Raw genomic sequence first — 16,637 nt, 5'->3', positions numbered from 1 at the left:
TTTCTGTTCTTTTGTTCCCCGGAATAGAAAAAGAACAGAAATCCGTTTAGTAAAAAAAATCTACTTTTTTGTTTCTGGAACAAAAAAGTGATCCTGGAATAGATTTGGAACAGAAACAAGAAGCAAAAAAAATCTACTTCTTTGTTTCTGGAACAAAAACAAGAAACGATTTTTTCTGGAATAGACCTAGGTCTGCATAGCAACGTTTTTGTTCCCAGAAACAATTTCTGATCAGAAATTGTTTTTTCTATTTCTATTTCTTGGAACAGTTTCTGAGCAAAAACTAGCGTTTAGTAATGGCACAAAATTTCTATTACTGGAATAGAAAAAGAATAGAAACGCGTTTAGGGCGCGAATGATCCATTTCTATTCCATGGACGAGTTTCTCCCTTCTGGGCTACCGGCGGAGGACGGCGGGTGGCGGTGGGGGGTGGAGGATGGTTGTTGGCGGCGGCAGAGGATGGCGGTCGGTGGCGGGAGGCAGTGGAGCACGGCGGTCAGTGGCGGAGCACGGTGGCGTCAGGCGGCGGTGACGGCAGCGGGGGGCGGCGGCGGGAGGTGGTTGGCGGCAGAGGGTGGCCAGCGTCGGTCGATGGAGCACGGCGGCCGGTGGCGAAGGATGGCGGCCGATGGTGGGTGACCACCGGCGTCGGGTGGCCGAGGGCGGGAGGTGGCCGAGGCGCGTGGCCGGTGGTGGCCGGCGTTGAGCGGCCGGGCGGCGTGGCCGGCGTTGGGCGGTGGAGCACGATGGTGGTGGTTGGCGGGGGGAGGCGGCCGGCGTCGGGCGATGGAGCACGGCGGCCAGCGGTGGAGGACGGCAGCCGGTGGCGGGTGGCGACAAGCGTCGAGCGGCGGATGACAATGGTCGACAACAAGAGGCGGCGGCGAGCGGGAGGCGGCCGGTGGGCGGGAGGCGGGCGGCAGGTGGCGGCGAAGGACGGCGAGAGGCGGCTGTGGGCGGGTTGCGGCCGATGGATTGTTTCTTGTTTTTGGAGGATTCCAGAAAAAATCGTTTCTTGTTTTTGTTCCAGAAACAAAGTAGTAGATTTTTTTTGCTTCTTGTTTTTGTTCCAAATCTATTCCAGGATCACTTTTTTGTTCCAGAAACAAAAAAGTAGATTTTTTTTACTAAATGGATTTCTGTTCTTTTTCTGTTCCTGGAAACAAAAGAATAGAAAAATAAAGAAACAGAAACGTTACTAAACAGACCCTTATTAGTCAGAAAAAGGAAACATCCTATCAATAAGTAAACCTCTTTACACGGTTTCGAAGAATCCATGTAACCGATGACCAAGACCTCAACTTAAATAATTCTTCCTATAAAATATAAATACATTTTACAAGTAACAAGTAACAAGCGTTAGCCTTTAAGCAAAGTCCTTGACTTTTGTTTAAGTGGCTTATTGTTCAAAATCTAGAACAATTTTTTCAATGCACACAATTCATGTGGTCGTCCTCGACGATTGAACTTCCTTCTAGGAACAATGGTGGAGCCAAAAGGAGGAACCGGTAGAAGTCGTCGCCCCTTGATCTCTTGACGCGCAAGAATATTATTATTATTATTATCGTAATAATTGTTATTTTTGGTAATGCAAGGATACAAGCTTAGATGCATTACTACGTAGAGGTTATGGAACACCCTGCAAATCTTATGAACGGTTTGCACGTGGTTAGAAAGATTCGAATATATGACTTTCGGTTCATGAGTTGGAAACTCTCTAAAACTTTCTTTTATAGTCTAGGGGCTTCAGGAAGAGGCCTGGTCACTGCGAGTTCATAGAATACCCAACAAGCTTCATGAATCGGTTTGATCCAATCCTTTGACTTGTGCCGGAGGCCATAAACTAAAACAACTTGCACGTAATTGTTGAGATCTAAATATGTGACTTCAAATTTCTACACCAAATAGATTACACACAAATTTTTTTTCCAAAAAATCATTGAGCCTTAATGTTATGGTACCCATCCATACATAATTTCTTTCCTTTTTCACCTTTCCTTGATTTTCCCAATCTGCCCTTTCCCCTTCCCCTTCCTCTATGGTCTGGGCCGACGCTCAAGGTAGCGATTGTTTTCATGGACAGGGAGGTAGAGACATAAGGCGAGGGCAACTATCGCGGCAAGGGTGATGATTGTGTGGGGGAGGCAACGGCGGCATGGTTCGGGTGGCGATGGAAGAGCGCCGCGTCTGTGGCAAATCAGGGGAGAGAGATGTTTACGGTCAGGCATCGGTTTGCCGTGAGTTCATTGACAAAGCAGGGGTATTTTGGTCTTTTCGTGCCTCCTAACCTAATCGGTAAACGCTTTCTTCTTTTCTTTAAGATGTACATATAAGCAACTCCATTGCGGCTCTTTAGGAGAAAGGAACTAAACTAAACACAACAAAGGTACAGCAGATCTATTAAAGTCCGCGTACAACCGTGTTTGCTCACCAGTTCACACCACCCTTTTCATTCTCGCCCCCACATCAAACAACTCTCTCTTTGTCCTCTTTCTCCACCGCCGCGTTGTCGTACAACATTTCCCATCCAGTATTTAAACTCCCCAAACTCTGCTCATTCTCCCTCAGATCATACAACCCACAACAGCTTTTTTGATCACTTTGCACTCATCCACACCTTCATCACTCACTCATATCTCTATCTCAGTATCAACCAAGGGAGCCCCAAAAAATGCCCAAGGCAAACAAGTCCGGCGTCTCTCGCCGGGCATGGAACCTCCTGCGACTCGTGCTGCTCTGGGCGAGGCGAAGTGGGGCTTTCAAGCTGCAGCTCCGCCTGCTCATGCCCAAGTTCCTCAAGACCATCGGCCATGCGGCGGCCCCTCGCAGCCACATCTGGTATGGTGAGCGGGAGCTCTCCTTCGAGAAGACGCCGGTTGTCCACGTGAAGATGCACCGTCCTGGGTCGATGCGGTTCATGCTCCCGTGCATCAACCCTAAGGTAGATTTCGATATGGAGTTCGATGACGAGGACGGCGATAGAGTTTGTTACGACGACAACTATGGGAGGATCGAACGCGAGGAGGAAGAGCGGGAGAACGACTCTAGAGCAGAAGAGTTCATAGCCAAATTCTACGAGCAAATCAAGCTGCAGAGGCAGATGTCGTACCTTGAGTACAATGAGATGCTGAACCGAAGCGCGAGTTAAGAGATAACCCTCATCGATAACTTTAGTACCACATTCCAAATTCCATCGATGAGTTTATTCTGTGACACAATCGCGGCACTTTTTTATACAGCACGAGATCTCCAGTGATTTGGCAGACATGACTTGGACTTTATTAACTCCCTTCCTATTCCGACAGTTAAATTTAAACATGCGGCGACCGAACATAGAAGACGCAGATCATTATATTTGAACATGGGAAAACAAGAATGAGAGGGGTCAAATGCAAGTGTCCAAGAAAGTGTTCCTCATCTATGTCGGAAAACCATTTTTCATTGCATATGTACTACATTTATCATACATTTTACCCTCGTTTATACACAAATCGATTTATTATCCATGTTTTCCTCATTGCATCTAATCGAATCACCACAAACTCAACTCAGTCCTCTTGACAGTGAGATTAGAAGCGCATTTCCATGCATTACATGACGAAGTATTGGTGGTTGGGCCAACCCGAATCAAGCCAGACCTGCCTTAGCCTCTTTTGCAAAGTCAAACACAGCCCATTTTCTCAAAGAAAGTGCAAAGTGAACTCGAATAGGAGGGCTTGAGGGTTTAGAGTCTTCTCAGTGTTGGACTTGGATTTGGCTTTATGAGTCTATAGAAATGATATTACTTTATTTTATACATAGAAAAGAATGTAATTGGTGTGGGAATATTCAAAGTTGTTCTGTTATATTACCAAATATAGGTAGGGGACTCCAACAGCCAACAATGGTATGTCTCGAAACTACATAGGATTTGCATTTTGTTGATTATATAGTGAAACTCGAAACTAGCTGGTTACATCGCTTTAAAAAAATTAGTATTATTTTGTTTCATCAAAAAGTATCGACAAAACACCTCTTAAAGGATGGTCCGATGAACCAATCGACGAAGGATGTGATGGGTCTTTGTTGATTCTTGGATAGAAAACGTGCATTAACAAGAAAATTAAAAGTACTAAAATTGGAGGCATCGCGACCAGTCATGTAAAAGCATACTAGAATGTAACGATAACATGAAGGTAAAATTGAACAGACTAGTGTTCATTGATTGATTGGTCGTCCCTTCTTCAAATTACAATCTTAATACTTATAGCTACTAGCAATGGTTAACAACATTTATAAAGAAAACAAATAACATCCTACGCGACTCCTAAAATTTTGCAACATATATTAACAAATATTTACCAAAAGACTCACTATTCGACCATCATGGCCTGATCACTCGCCCCACATCGACGATTACTTCCACAGCTTGCAACTCCTCCTCTTCATGGTTACGACAGCTCACATTTCTCAGCCATTATCATTCATGGCTTTCAAAAATTATGACTCCATGATCTGATGATCGTGCTGGCTTCACGATTAAATGGGTCATTATGGTTGTACTTAAGATTATTGGCTTCATGACTTGAACACTTGTGTAGTCCTTAATTTATCCATCTTCACCCGTAACTTCAATTCCTTCATCGGCTGAACCAAATCTTGTTCCTCAACACTCGTGGCTCAACATTTAATAATTTTCTCTTGCATCACCTATCGGCAACTTCTCATCGCTTTTGTCGATTGCCCATAGTTGCCTACCCAAAGGACTACACAAATTTTGCCTCAACCATATCCTACTCGATCTCCTACAATATGAGTCAACGGTCAGCGACTTGGGCATTTTTTTTTCCTGTTGACATATCTAACGTACACATTATTATTTTACTAATAATTTTATCTAAGGTTAATACCACGAAAAATCCCAAACTGGTACACCTATGACAAATTTACCCCAACTAATTTTTTTTATCACAAAAAACCCCAAATTGGTACATCTGTGATAAATTTACCCCAAACTAATATTTTGATCACAAAAAACTCGAAACTGGTACACTTGTAATAAATTTACCCTCCGTTAAATTGGATTAATACAAAAAAAAATCACAAATTGGTAAACCTGTGAATAACGGAGGGGTAAAATCCAAAACCAGTATACCCGTCAACTGTCACGTGTCATCTAACTCAAAAATTTGAACGGAAGGTAAAATAATCACAGGTGTACCAGTTTGGCATTTTTTGTGGTCAAAAAATTAGTTTGGGTAAATTTATCATAGGTATACCAATTTATGATTTTTCCTGGTATTAACCCATTTTTCTATGTATAAATTAACGGATTTATTCATTAAAACTAAGAAAAGACATGATTAGCTAGGTTCTAGGAAGATTGTTTGGAGTCCCTCAAGCATAAGTGGACAAGTTTGAGACACCATCTAAAACTTTATCTTGGATCTCAATCGGATTCAATTCTATTTAGACTATTTAGGCTCGAGTTTAGGATACGGTTGTATCTCAAAATATCCCTGTATCATCCTTACTCCTCGACCCTCGACCCAACTACCAATATCGCCAATCACCACCATGTCGCCAAAAGAAGTGACAGCTTTTTACAAAAGCAAAGTCATTACACTTGAAATGCAAAAAAATAAAAAAATAAAAAGCGAAAGTCTAAGCTCTATAACCAAAAAAAATCCAAATTTGAACTTCTGTTTACAATCTCTCATTAGTATCTTGAAGAAAGTAGTCATAAGTTTGCTCCATGGCACTCCATCCATTTTTACCATCTAATATGAAGAAACACACATTTCAATGCAAAGTTCAATAAGGTTGTATTATTTGAAATATTTGGGATCAAATGCGTGTCACTTCTAAAGTTCAGGGCTCCCTCTCCCTCCCTCCATCTTTCTTCATCTAAAAATTTGAAGAAACGGACATTTCTATGCAAAGTTAAAGAGGGGTGAGTTATGTGAAAGTTTAGGATCCAGAGTATATCACTTCAAAAGTTCGAGAGATTTGTGCTATTTATCCCTAATTTCTCCAAATCCCATTTTTAACTTTTGAAAAGTCATGTGTATCGTACATGTTAAAAGAAAAATGGACGGATTTGGATAACTATAATACAACGAGAGTTCAAAGAGTGTGGTGCAATATTCAAAAGTTCTGGGCTAAAAGAATATTAACCCCAAAATTTGGGGCGATTTTGTGTAATTTGCCCAAAAAGATCCATGTCTTGTACCTTCTAAATTTGGAGAGTTGAGATATGTGAATTTTGTGTATTTACCTTGCTTGAATGAGAACTACAAGTCCCTTTATATAGGGCAAAGGTGAACTGTAAAAAGAGAATAGTAAACCCTATGAACAGTAAATAGTAAATCCTAAATTATATATTATATCTAACATTCCCCCGCAAATTCAAGGTGAGTTGAAACAAGTCAACTGAAGTTTGGAGAGAAGATCCAAGAAGCGTCCAGGTGGATGTGTCTTGGTGAAGATATCGGCAGTCTGATCGGCTGATGAAGTAAAAACAAGTCGTAGAGTGCCACGAAGAACATGGTAGCGGATGAAGTGACAATCTATCTCAATGTGTTTGGTACATTCATGGAAAACATCGTCATGTGCAATCTGGATAGCACTGCGATTGTCACAATGAAGGACTGTCCCGCTATGATGACGGACTCCCATATCTTCCAATAGCCATCGCAACCATAATAACTCCGATGTGGTATCGGCAAGAGCTCGATATTCAGCTTATGTACTAGAATGAGCAACAGTGGATTGTTTCTTGCTACGCCAGGAGATAAGTGAGGTGCCCAAGAAAAAATAGTAACCCGTAGTGGAGTGACGATGTTGAGGGTCACCGCCCCAGTCATCATCTGAATAGGCTGTCAACTCCAATGTAGAATGAGCAGAAAAGTAAAGGCCATGAAATAACGTACCCTTGACATAGCGAAGAATACGAAGAACTGCAGCAAAGTGAGTCGTACGAGATGCTGTCATGTACTGACTGACAATATGAACAGCATAAGCAATGTCAGGGCAAGTAATAGTGAGATATATAAGACTGCCCACTAGCTATCGATAGAGAGTAGGGTTTTGGAGAGGAGTCCCATCACTGGCATCAAATTTGGCATTGGTCTCAAGAGGGGTCGTAACGACCTTGGTGTCCGTGAGTCCTGCTCGAGAAAGAAGATCAATGGCATATTTGGCTTGCGAAAGAAAATAACCGAAAGTGTCTGAGGTAACCTCCAAGCCTAAAAAATAACTAAGTTGCCCAAGATCCTTCATCTCGAACTGTTGACTAAGATAATGCCGGAGTTTTGAAATACCGATACGATCATCTCCAGTAATAACCATATCGTCCATATAGGAGCAGCAAAATAGACCCACTAGAAGTATGTTGAACAAAAAGAGCATAGTCGTAGGGACTAGATTTAAAGCCAAGGGATGCCATTGTGGATAAACTTGGAATACCATGCACGAGGAGATTGTTTCAATCCATATAATGCACGACATAATCGACACACTTGATGGAAAGAATGAGTATAGCCAGGAGGAGGTACCATATAAACTTCCTCGGTGAGATCACCATTTAGGAATGCATTTTTGACATCCATCTGAAATATAAACGCTTAATAGCGGCGACAGCAAGAAGACTGCGAACAGAAGTAAGACGTACAACAGGGGCAAAAGTCTCTTCATAGGCAATGCCATATTTTTGAGTGAAGCCTTTTACAACGAGGCGAGCTTTATAGCGGTCCATAGTACCATTTGCTTTTGTCTTAATCTTGTACAACCATTTACAGCCGACAGCGGACTTACTAGGAGGCAAATCAACTAAATCCCAAGTATGAGATTTGTGTAAAGCATGTAACTCATCTGTCATTGCCTTCTGCCAAAGAGGGTTAGTACTAGCTTCTCTATATGTGCGAGGTTCATAAAGGGAAGCTATCGTAGAATAACAATGGTAATCTCGAAGCCGAATAGAAGGTTGACTTACTCTGGTGGGGCGACGATCAGAGGAGGAAGGAATGACCGGTGGTGAAGAATCCGTGGAAGGTGCAGACAAGTCAGAAGTGGCCAAAGTGGGGTCACCAGAAGGCCCTGCTTCAAAATGAGGGAAAGATACATCTGGAATGGAAGAATCAGATGTGGACGGAAGTGTGGTATCTTCTGGAAATAAGTCCACTGAAGGATTGGTAAAGAAAGGAACATGAGCAGAGGGGTCGAAGGGATGAATAGAAGAGAACATCTTGTGTTCCCAAAAAGTCACATGACGGGACACACGAAGACGGTTAGAAGTGGGATCCCAACATCTATACTCAATGCCATATCCAAGGAAGCAGCATACATGGGCACGGGGTTCTAATTTCGTGCGTTCATGTGGATGAAGGTGCACAAAACGGGCACTACCAAAGACGCATAGAAGAGTATAATTTGGTACACTACCATACAAACGCTCGTAAGGAAAGATGTGACCAATAATAGGTGATGGAGTACGATTTATAGTGTAAACAGCAGTGTGACAAGCTTCCCCCCAAAACCGTTCAGGACAAGAGGCAGAGATTAGCAGAGTGCATACAACATCTAAGATATGCTATGCTTACGTTTAGCTCTACCATTTTGTTGAGAGATGCCTGGGCAAGAACGATGAATGATAGTACCAATTTGAGAAAGAATTCGAAGAAATTATGTATCTTTATATTCCATAGCATTATCAGTACGAAAAATCTTAATATCCTGTGAAAATTGGGTTTTAACCATGGCAATGAAATCATGATAAATATGAGAAAGTTCATAACGATTTTTCATAAGATAAAGCCAAGTATACCGAGAATGGTCATCCATAAAAATAACAAAATAGCGAGAACCACCCATGGTGGGAGTGGGAGATGTTCCCCATATATCCGAGTGAATGAGATAAAAAAAGAGCATGAGATACAAAATCACTAGTATGAAAAGGTAAAGCATGATGTTTTCCCATCTTACAGGGTAGACAGTCAAAATGTGTAGTGTCAACAGAACCTAAATGACCACTTGAAATTAAAGAGCTTAACCTAGAAGAAGAAGCATGACCTAACCAAGAATTCTAAGTTTCAGATGACACTGTGGCAGCACAAGCAGCAAAAGAGATCGGAATATTTAGGGAAACAAGCTCAAAGAGACGCCCCACTTTACGGCTTGTCCCAAGTGTTTGTCCCGTCCGAGGATCCTGCACATGACAACCATGAGAAGAGAAATGAATATCAAGACCAAGTTCACACAATTGGCCGACAGAGATCAAGTTGAGTGAGAGTTTAGGAACCAAGAAGGTATTAGTTAAAGATAATATCGATGTGGAAATATTTCCTGTATGACTAACTCTCATATGTGAATTATTGGCAATAAGAATATGAGGTGCATGTGAAGCGGAGAATTTAGACTGAAATAAGGCAGAGTTGGATGTCATGTGATTGCAACAAGCAGAATCAAAGAACCAAGAATCAGAAATACCTAGAGCAGTAGACATAGCAGAAGTGCTAGGAATAGGAGGGGTAAAGGTACCAGATTCTCGGAGAACGGTGCGAAGATCCTTTAGGGACACTAGTGTGGGGGACGATCCATGGGAAGAAGCTTCGACAGTGGTAGCATTGGTAGATGGACGAATAGAGGGACCTCGGCTACAAGATTGAGTGATCGATCCCGTGGATTGCATAGGTCGTAGCCGATAACAATTTGATGCCAAATGACCGTGTCGGCGACAGTGTTTGCAAAATGGGCAGCGCATGGAGGAAGAACTTGAAGTGGCAAGTACTGCATCTGTAGGTGTGGATATGGGGACAGTAGAATGTTGCGTTTTCAAGGTAGCCAGCCAAGTCTCCTCATTCATTAAATCTGATATAACTGTCTCAATAGAAGGAAAATGATCTCTATGGAGAATGGAGGCTCTCACAGGTTCAAACTCATCATTCAGAGCCATAAAAAATTACATGACACGAATACGATCATGATGTTCAGTAACTCTGCGAATATTTCCATCCCCTTCCAAGCGCGGTTCACACAAGGTCAACTGATCCCAAATAGCATGCATAGATGATAGAAAATCATTAATGGACTGACCTGGCTACTGACGCATGTGATATAAAGTCCCTAACAACCGATACCGATGGGCAACATCTGAACTAGAATAACGACGATCAAGAAGATCCCAAGCTTCCTTTGCTGGCGCGTGCAGCTGGGGGAGGCGCGTGCATCTCATGCGCAAAATGTTGAGCAGCGCATGAGGGCGCGTCCAGTGGAGGAAGACGGCAAAACTTGATTGGACGACTCGATTGAGGGCGGCAAGTCGTGGGTTGGTGTTGGTTTTTGGAGAAACACGGCGGAGGATGTCCAAATCACCACCGAACAGCGGTGGGCTACCCGGGTCCGAGGCGCGGTGGCACGTGGCGGTGCGTGCAACGGCGTCAGGCGGCTGTTGGTGATGAAATTTTAGGACGTGGGTCGTCTGAGGGCGGCGAGTCTGCTGGTGGTCTCGATTTTTTGAAATGAGCAGCGGAAGTATGCCGAGCAGTGACGAAAAGCTTCGGTCTTGTTGGAGAACCGGGGCGGCGTGGCCGGTGTAGCTAGCGTCATGGCGGCCACGATGTGGCATACTCGATGGGCGCTCCTCAGGTAATAATAGCTTTGATACCAAGTTGAGATATGTGAATTTTATGTATTTACCTTGCTTGAATGAGAACTACAAATCCCTTTATACAGGGCAAATGTGAACAGTAAAAAGAGAATAGTAAATCTTATGAACAGTAAATACTAATTTCTAAATTATATATTATATCTAACATGGAGTAAAGTTCCTCCAACAAGTGATTAGTTAGCGTGATATGGGTGTGATAGTTTAGTGTATCACTATCAATCATGATAAGTTTTTTCTTCTCTTCGCTTCTTGTTCTTGTTGTCACTTCAATTTCGCTCTACATGACAAAAAAAAAAGGGTTGCTTCGTTTTTTTGGCTCCAACCGTGGTTCAAGTAAGAGCATTTTTTCTTCTTTTATTTTAATTTGTTTATTTAACCCACTTCGATTGATCCACTTCCTCATAAGGGCGCACTCCCTCACACAGGTTTGGTGCATTCAAAATCTTACTCCTAAAGTACGAGTAAGAGCATTTCTGGCATACATAGATGAGGCAAACAAGATGCAAATCTTTAAAGGAAAAAAAACTAGGGGAAAAGAAAACTTCTCGAGCACGAATTATAGACAGGCTGGGTTGCAAAACATCCTAACAAAATCCAAGAAATCATAGGTTGGCATGAAAGCTGGACTCAAAATCAGGCATTTTCTTCTTTACGTGTGTATAAGGTGATGGACTTAAGGGTGATGAACAGCAAGCCAATTAGTCTTCGAACATGATTCGATGTAATCTCACATGAGATTGGGCCAAACCGGGAATTTTGGTTTTTTGAATTTGGTTTGTCTAGGAAATTCATAAGACCAAAAAGCCTCTTGTAAACCTAATGGGAATCCAGGTCTGATGTAATATCATTTCGTTTTTGGTTTTGGTTGGGTTATTATGTGCATGAATTTTTTCACTCACAGTGAAGTAAATAATTTTCTGTGCATAACACACGCACACACGTGTATATTATGACATAATAAATTGGCTGGCTTTCGTGTATTTGTGTACTGATTTGGGTTTTCGATTTTATCACGTTTTATCTTTCTGCTGGATTGCATTGCGACCCAGGTTTCAGCAACATGAAGATAGCTTATTTCTAGGAACTTGTGTTTTGACTTATTGATCAAATTCGTCAGGTAAAGGAAACGTCTTATCAAATAAGTTAAACTCCTTACACGGTTAGGAAGAAACCCACGACCAAGACCTCTCTCTCTCTCTCAAATAATTCTTAATACCCCTATAAAATATATATACACACATGTGTTTTTAGGCAGGGGCGAACAGGAAAAGGGGCGGCGGGACCATTCAATAAAAAACTACTATGGATAAGGGTGGTGGCGGAGAGGCCAGAAAGGAAGAAATAACCACCGTGGAAGTACTTTTATTAAAATTAAAGTGAGCGGCGGGATTAAAATATCCCAGTTGTATTTAAAGACCCCACAACAGACACGTACGGTTATCTCATCTTACATCCCGCACCTATATGGCCAAGGCCATATTCCGCAATACAAGCTTAATGTGGAGTAAAAGCCGGCGCCCGATAGAACACCGGTGCGCGGAGTCAAATCCCGGTGTACCGTGTTTCGATAGTACTAAACTTTCCGCGAGCAAACTCCGGTTGGTACAATCACGTGATTTTAGATCAAACACCACAGCCCTTCATTAAAAGCAAGCCATTCGTTTTTCCTTAAACGTTACAACTAACAAGCGTTTACTTAGGCAAAGTCCTCAATTGTTGTTTAAGTGGCTTATTATTCAAAAAAGTAGAGCAACTAACATAATTCATGAGGCCGTGATCGATGACCGAACTTCCCTTCCACCAATACTCGGAGCTTATATATGTTCTGTTGCCCGGGCATCAATGGTGGACCCAAAAGAAGGAACCGGTTGAAGTCGCCGCCCCTTGGGCACTTGATGCCCAAGATTACTATTATTATTGTTATTATTATTATTATTATTATTATTCTCGTTATTGTAGTTGTTGTTGTTATTTTTTGTAACACAAGGGTACAAGCGTAGATGCCTGACTACCTAAAGATTATGAAACACTTTAAAAACCTTAAGATCAGTTTGCATTCGATTGGAGGGATTTGAATATATGACCTTCGGTTCATAAATTGAAAGTTCTCTAAAATCTTTTTTTTTTATAATGTAGTAGCTCAAGAACAGAGGCCCAGTTATTCGGAGCCCATAGAACATCGGGAAAACTTCATGAATCGGTTCAAACTAATCCTTTGAATTATGCATGAAGTCTTGATCCAGAGTAGTTTGTACGTGATTGTTGGAATTTGAATAGGTGATGACTTCACTTCCTAAGCCTAAAAACTATATATATACAAGAACCTTTTAGAAAAATGATTGAGCCTTGAATTTGTGGAATAATTTTATATCTAAAAGTCACCCCCATCGATGCATCAACCCCATATTATTTGGACAACCCTGGTCAAATCACCCTTTCTTTTTATCCCTTTCCTTTTAACCTTTTTCTTGATTTTCCCAATCTACCCTTTCCCCTTCCCCTTCCCCTTCCCCTTCCAGCTATGGTCACGGCCGACGCTCGAGTTAGCAATTGTTTTTGTGGACAGGGAGGCAGAGACATAAGGCGAGGGCAACTATCGGGGCAAGGGCGACAATTGGGTTGGGCAGGCAACGGCGGCATGGTTCGGGTGGCGACAGAGGAGCGCCGCATCTGTGGGCAAATCAGGGGAGGGAGACGTTTCCGGTTGGGCACTGGTTTGGCGTAAATTCATTGACAAAGCAGGGGTATTGTGGTCTTTCTGTGCCTCCTAACTGAAGCACTAAACGCTCTACTTACCTCAACAACAGAGTTTGTCTCCGATTTATTCTTCACTCTGATATCTCTTACAAGGTTTGCACTCTTTTTTTAAGATATACAAACGACTCTTTTGCGACTCTAAAGCAGAAAGGAACTAAAGAAAACACAACGAAGATCCAGCGGATCTATTAAAGTCCGCGTACAACCGTGTTGCTCACCAGTTCACACCATTCTTTTCATACTCGTCCCCACATCAAACCATTCTCTGTCCTTTTTCTCTACCACCGCGTTATCTTACCAAGTTTCCCATCCAGGATATAAACTCTCTGAATTCTGCTCATTCTCTCTCAGATCATACAACCCACAACAGCTTTTTGATCACTTTGCACACATTTCATAGCTTCATCGCTCACTCATAAACTCTATCTAAATATCAACTAAGGGAGCCCCGAAAAATGCCCAAGGCAAGCAAGTCCAGCGTCTCTTGCCGGGCATGGAACCTCCTGCGAATCGCACTGCTCTGGGCAAGGCTGGGCGGGGCGTTCAAGCAGCAGCTCCGCCTGCTCGTGCCCAAGTTCCTCAAGACCAATGGCCACGCAGCGTCCCCTCGCAGCCCCATCTGGTACGGCGAGCGAGAGCTCTCCTTCGAGAAGACCCCAGTTGTCCACGTGAAGATGCACCGCCCTGGGTCAATGAGGTTCATGTTCCCGTGCATCAACCGTAAAGTCGATTTGGATATGGAGTTCGATGACGAGGATTGTGATGGAGTTTATAATGGATATGATACAACGAAGAAGAGCTTATTCCTAAAAAATGCGGATGAGAAAGAGTGCTTTTATGACGACAATGGGAGGATCGAATGTGAGGAGGAAGAGCGCGGGATCGACTCAAGAGCGGAGGAGTTCATAGCCAAATTCTACGAGCAAATGAAGCTGCAAAGGCAGATGTCGTACCTTCAGTACAATGAGATGCTGAACCGAAGCGCGAGTTAAATAGATAATCCTCCGGCATTGATAACTTTCGTACCCCATTCCAATTTCCGTCGATGAGTTGTTTCCGGGACAGAGTCGCGGACTTTTGTATACAGCGCGAGATCTCCAGAGTTGCATTGATTCTTTTTTCAGTGCTTTTGTTTTGCAATTAAAAAATGCAGTCACACACTGATACACAACTCATAAGTTAGTAAGAAGAGAGAGCGAAGAAAATTTTACCAAGTCATTGGCACATTCAGTCAGAGAATTAGACAGTCACCTGATTTGGCAGACATGACTTGGACCATAGTGACTCCGTTCTGTTCCAACAGTTGAAATTTATCATGCGGCGACCGAAAATGGAAGAGGCAGATCATTATTTTTGAAATATGGGAAAACAAGAATGAGGGCATCAAATGTACGTGTCCAATAAAGTGTTCGTCAGCTATGTCGTAAAATTATTTTCCATTGAGTATGCACTACATATGTCATACATTTTACCCTGATTTATACACATTGATTTATTATCCATGTGTTCCTTATTGCATCCAATCCAATCACCACAAACTCAACGCAGTCCTCTCAAAAGTGAGAGTAGAAGCGCATTCCCATGCATTACATGACAAAGCATTGGTGGTTGGGTCAACTTGAAACTAGCCAGACCTGCCTTGGCCTCTTTTGCAAAGTCAAACATAGCCCATTTTCTCAAAGAAAGTACAAAGTTAACTCGAATAGGAGGGCCTGAGGGTTTAGACTCTTCTCGGTGTTGAACTTGGTTTTGGCTTAATGAGTCTATAGAAATGATATTACTTAATTTATACATAAAAAAGAATGTAATTGGTGAGGAAATATTCAAAGTAGTTCTGTTAAATTACCAAGAATATACGCAGGGGACTACAATGGTATGTATCACTTTCTTCTTTTACTAGTAGCATAAGTTTTAAATGATCTTACAAAATTTTACACCTGATCCCCTAATCTTTCAAGTATTAGACACCCCCTTGAAGTTTGGAGAAATAAACATGTTTTCTTTCATTCATTAATACAATAAATACTAAAATAAAAACTCCAGGGTCATCTTTTCCATATCAATGATCATGTGAATGATAACATCAGGTTTCCCACCAGCCAAAAGAGTTGTGACTGAGTTTTGGATTTTGGAATTGCGAGACTTGTTTGAGTTTCTATTTAGAAAATTAAATAGGGTTTGGATTTTGTTGATTCCTAAATGAAACTTGAAATTAGCTGGTTACATCGCTTTAAAAAAATTAGTATTATTATGTTTCGTCGAAAAAAATCGACAAAGTACCTTTCAAAAGATGGGCTGATGAACCAACCGGCGAAGGATATTATGGCTCCTTTGCTGATTCTTGTACAAGAAATGTGAACTGACGCGAAAATTAAAAGTACTAAGACTGGAGGCAATTGCGACCAATCATGTAAATGCGTATTGGAATGTGTTGACACCAAAAGAAGAATCGGCATAAGTGCCTAATCGGCTTTAATGCCGAATATGGTGTGTAATGGAAATCAACCATTTGCCGAAACACGTCTAGACCAAATTCGGAAACATGTTGAGAAGCAAGTGTGAATGGTATCGTGTCCCGAATTCGGTAGTTGATGAAAATGGGTATACTTACCGAAATATGGAGAGTTATAGTTCAGGACATTGGAATATTTATACCTCAGGACAATGATACTTTCCAGAAATTCGGGAGGTTCACGCTTCGAGAATGCACTGAAGAATCACAGTCCAATCACGTAAATCACGACAGCAAAGAAGTTACGAGCAGATGTGTGGATAGTGAGCACGAGCATATCATGGGAAGTTACTTGTCCAGATTTGAAATCATCTTAGCGGTTGAGATCAAGTTTTGGCGGACAACAAAACTAAAAAACGTGGTTAGAAAGGCAGTTATTGGAAGCGCCAAAATATTCAAAGTTTGAAAACATGGAAGTAACCGACGAGCAATTGCAGGACAGGGGGAGATACAAATACTCAAAGGAAACAAAGAAGGAAGACACGACTAACAACAATGCAAAAACATTTAAGCTTATCTGCACTTTAGTTTCCTATGCATCTTTACTTCCTGTATTTACAGCTTCCTGTAGCTCTAATTAACTTTCGAGTCATTTACAGCTTTCGTAGGAGTATTGTAACGTAACTTGAAACTCTGTTTAGTCCAGATCCATTTTCAATCCATCAGATTTCTATCCATTCCATACAATCCTGTGTTACACTTTACGTTTCACCACAACTCTC

At 41.9% G+C, this 16,637-nt stretch overlaps 2 protein-coding genes across 2 annotated transcripts; both read left to right on the top strand.

The window, feature by feature from the left end:
• The first annotated feature begins 2,672 nt into the window (after positions 1–2,672).
• On the top strand, positions 2,673–3,149 carry LOC115675966 (uncharacterized). The gene has a single exon (XM_030598790.2). The coding sequence runs from the start codon at positions 2,673–2,675 to the stop codon at positions 3,147–3,149; it is 477 nt and encodes a 158-aa protein (XP_030454650.2).
• Positions 3,150–13,770: 10,621 nt separating this feature from the next.
• LOC115676267 (uncharacterized) lies at positions 13,771–14,724 on the top strand. Its single transcript, XM_030599146.2, has one exon. The coding sequence runs from the start codon at positions 13,859–13,861 to the stop codon at positions 14,393–14,395; it is 537 nt and encodes a 178-aa protein (XP_030455006.2). The 5' UTR covers positions 13,771–13,858; the 3' UTR covers positions 14,396–14,724.
• The last annotated feature ends 1,913 nt before the right edge of the window (positions 14,725–16,637 follow it).

Source organism: Syzygium oleosum, unplaced genomic scaffold (genome assembly GCF_021117445.2).
Source record: "Syzygium oleosum isolate NSW1041296 unplaced genomic scaffold, Sole_v2.1 Sole_v2.01, whole genome shotgun sequence".
Lineage (NCBI taxonomy): Eukaryota > Viridiplantae > Streptophyta > Magnoliopsida > Myrtales > Myrtaceae > Syzygium > Syzygium oleosum.
Note: the sequence above shows the minus strand (reverse complement) of the source record. Positions and strands in the feature narration are given on the sequence as shown.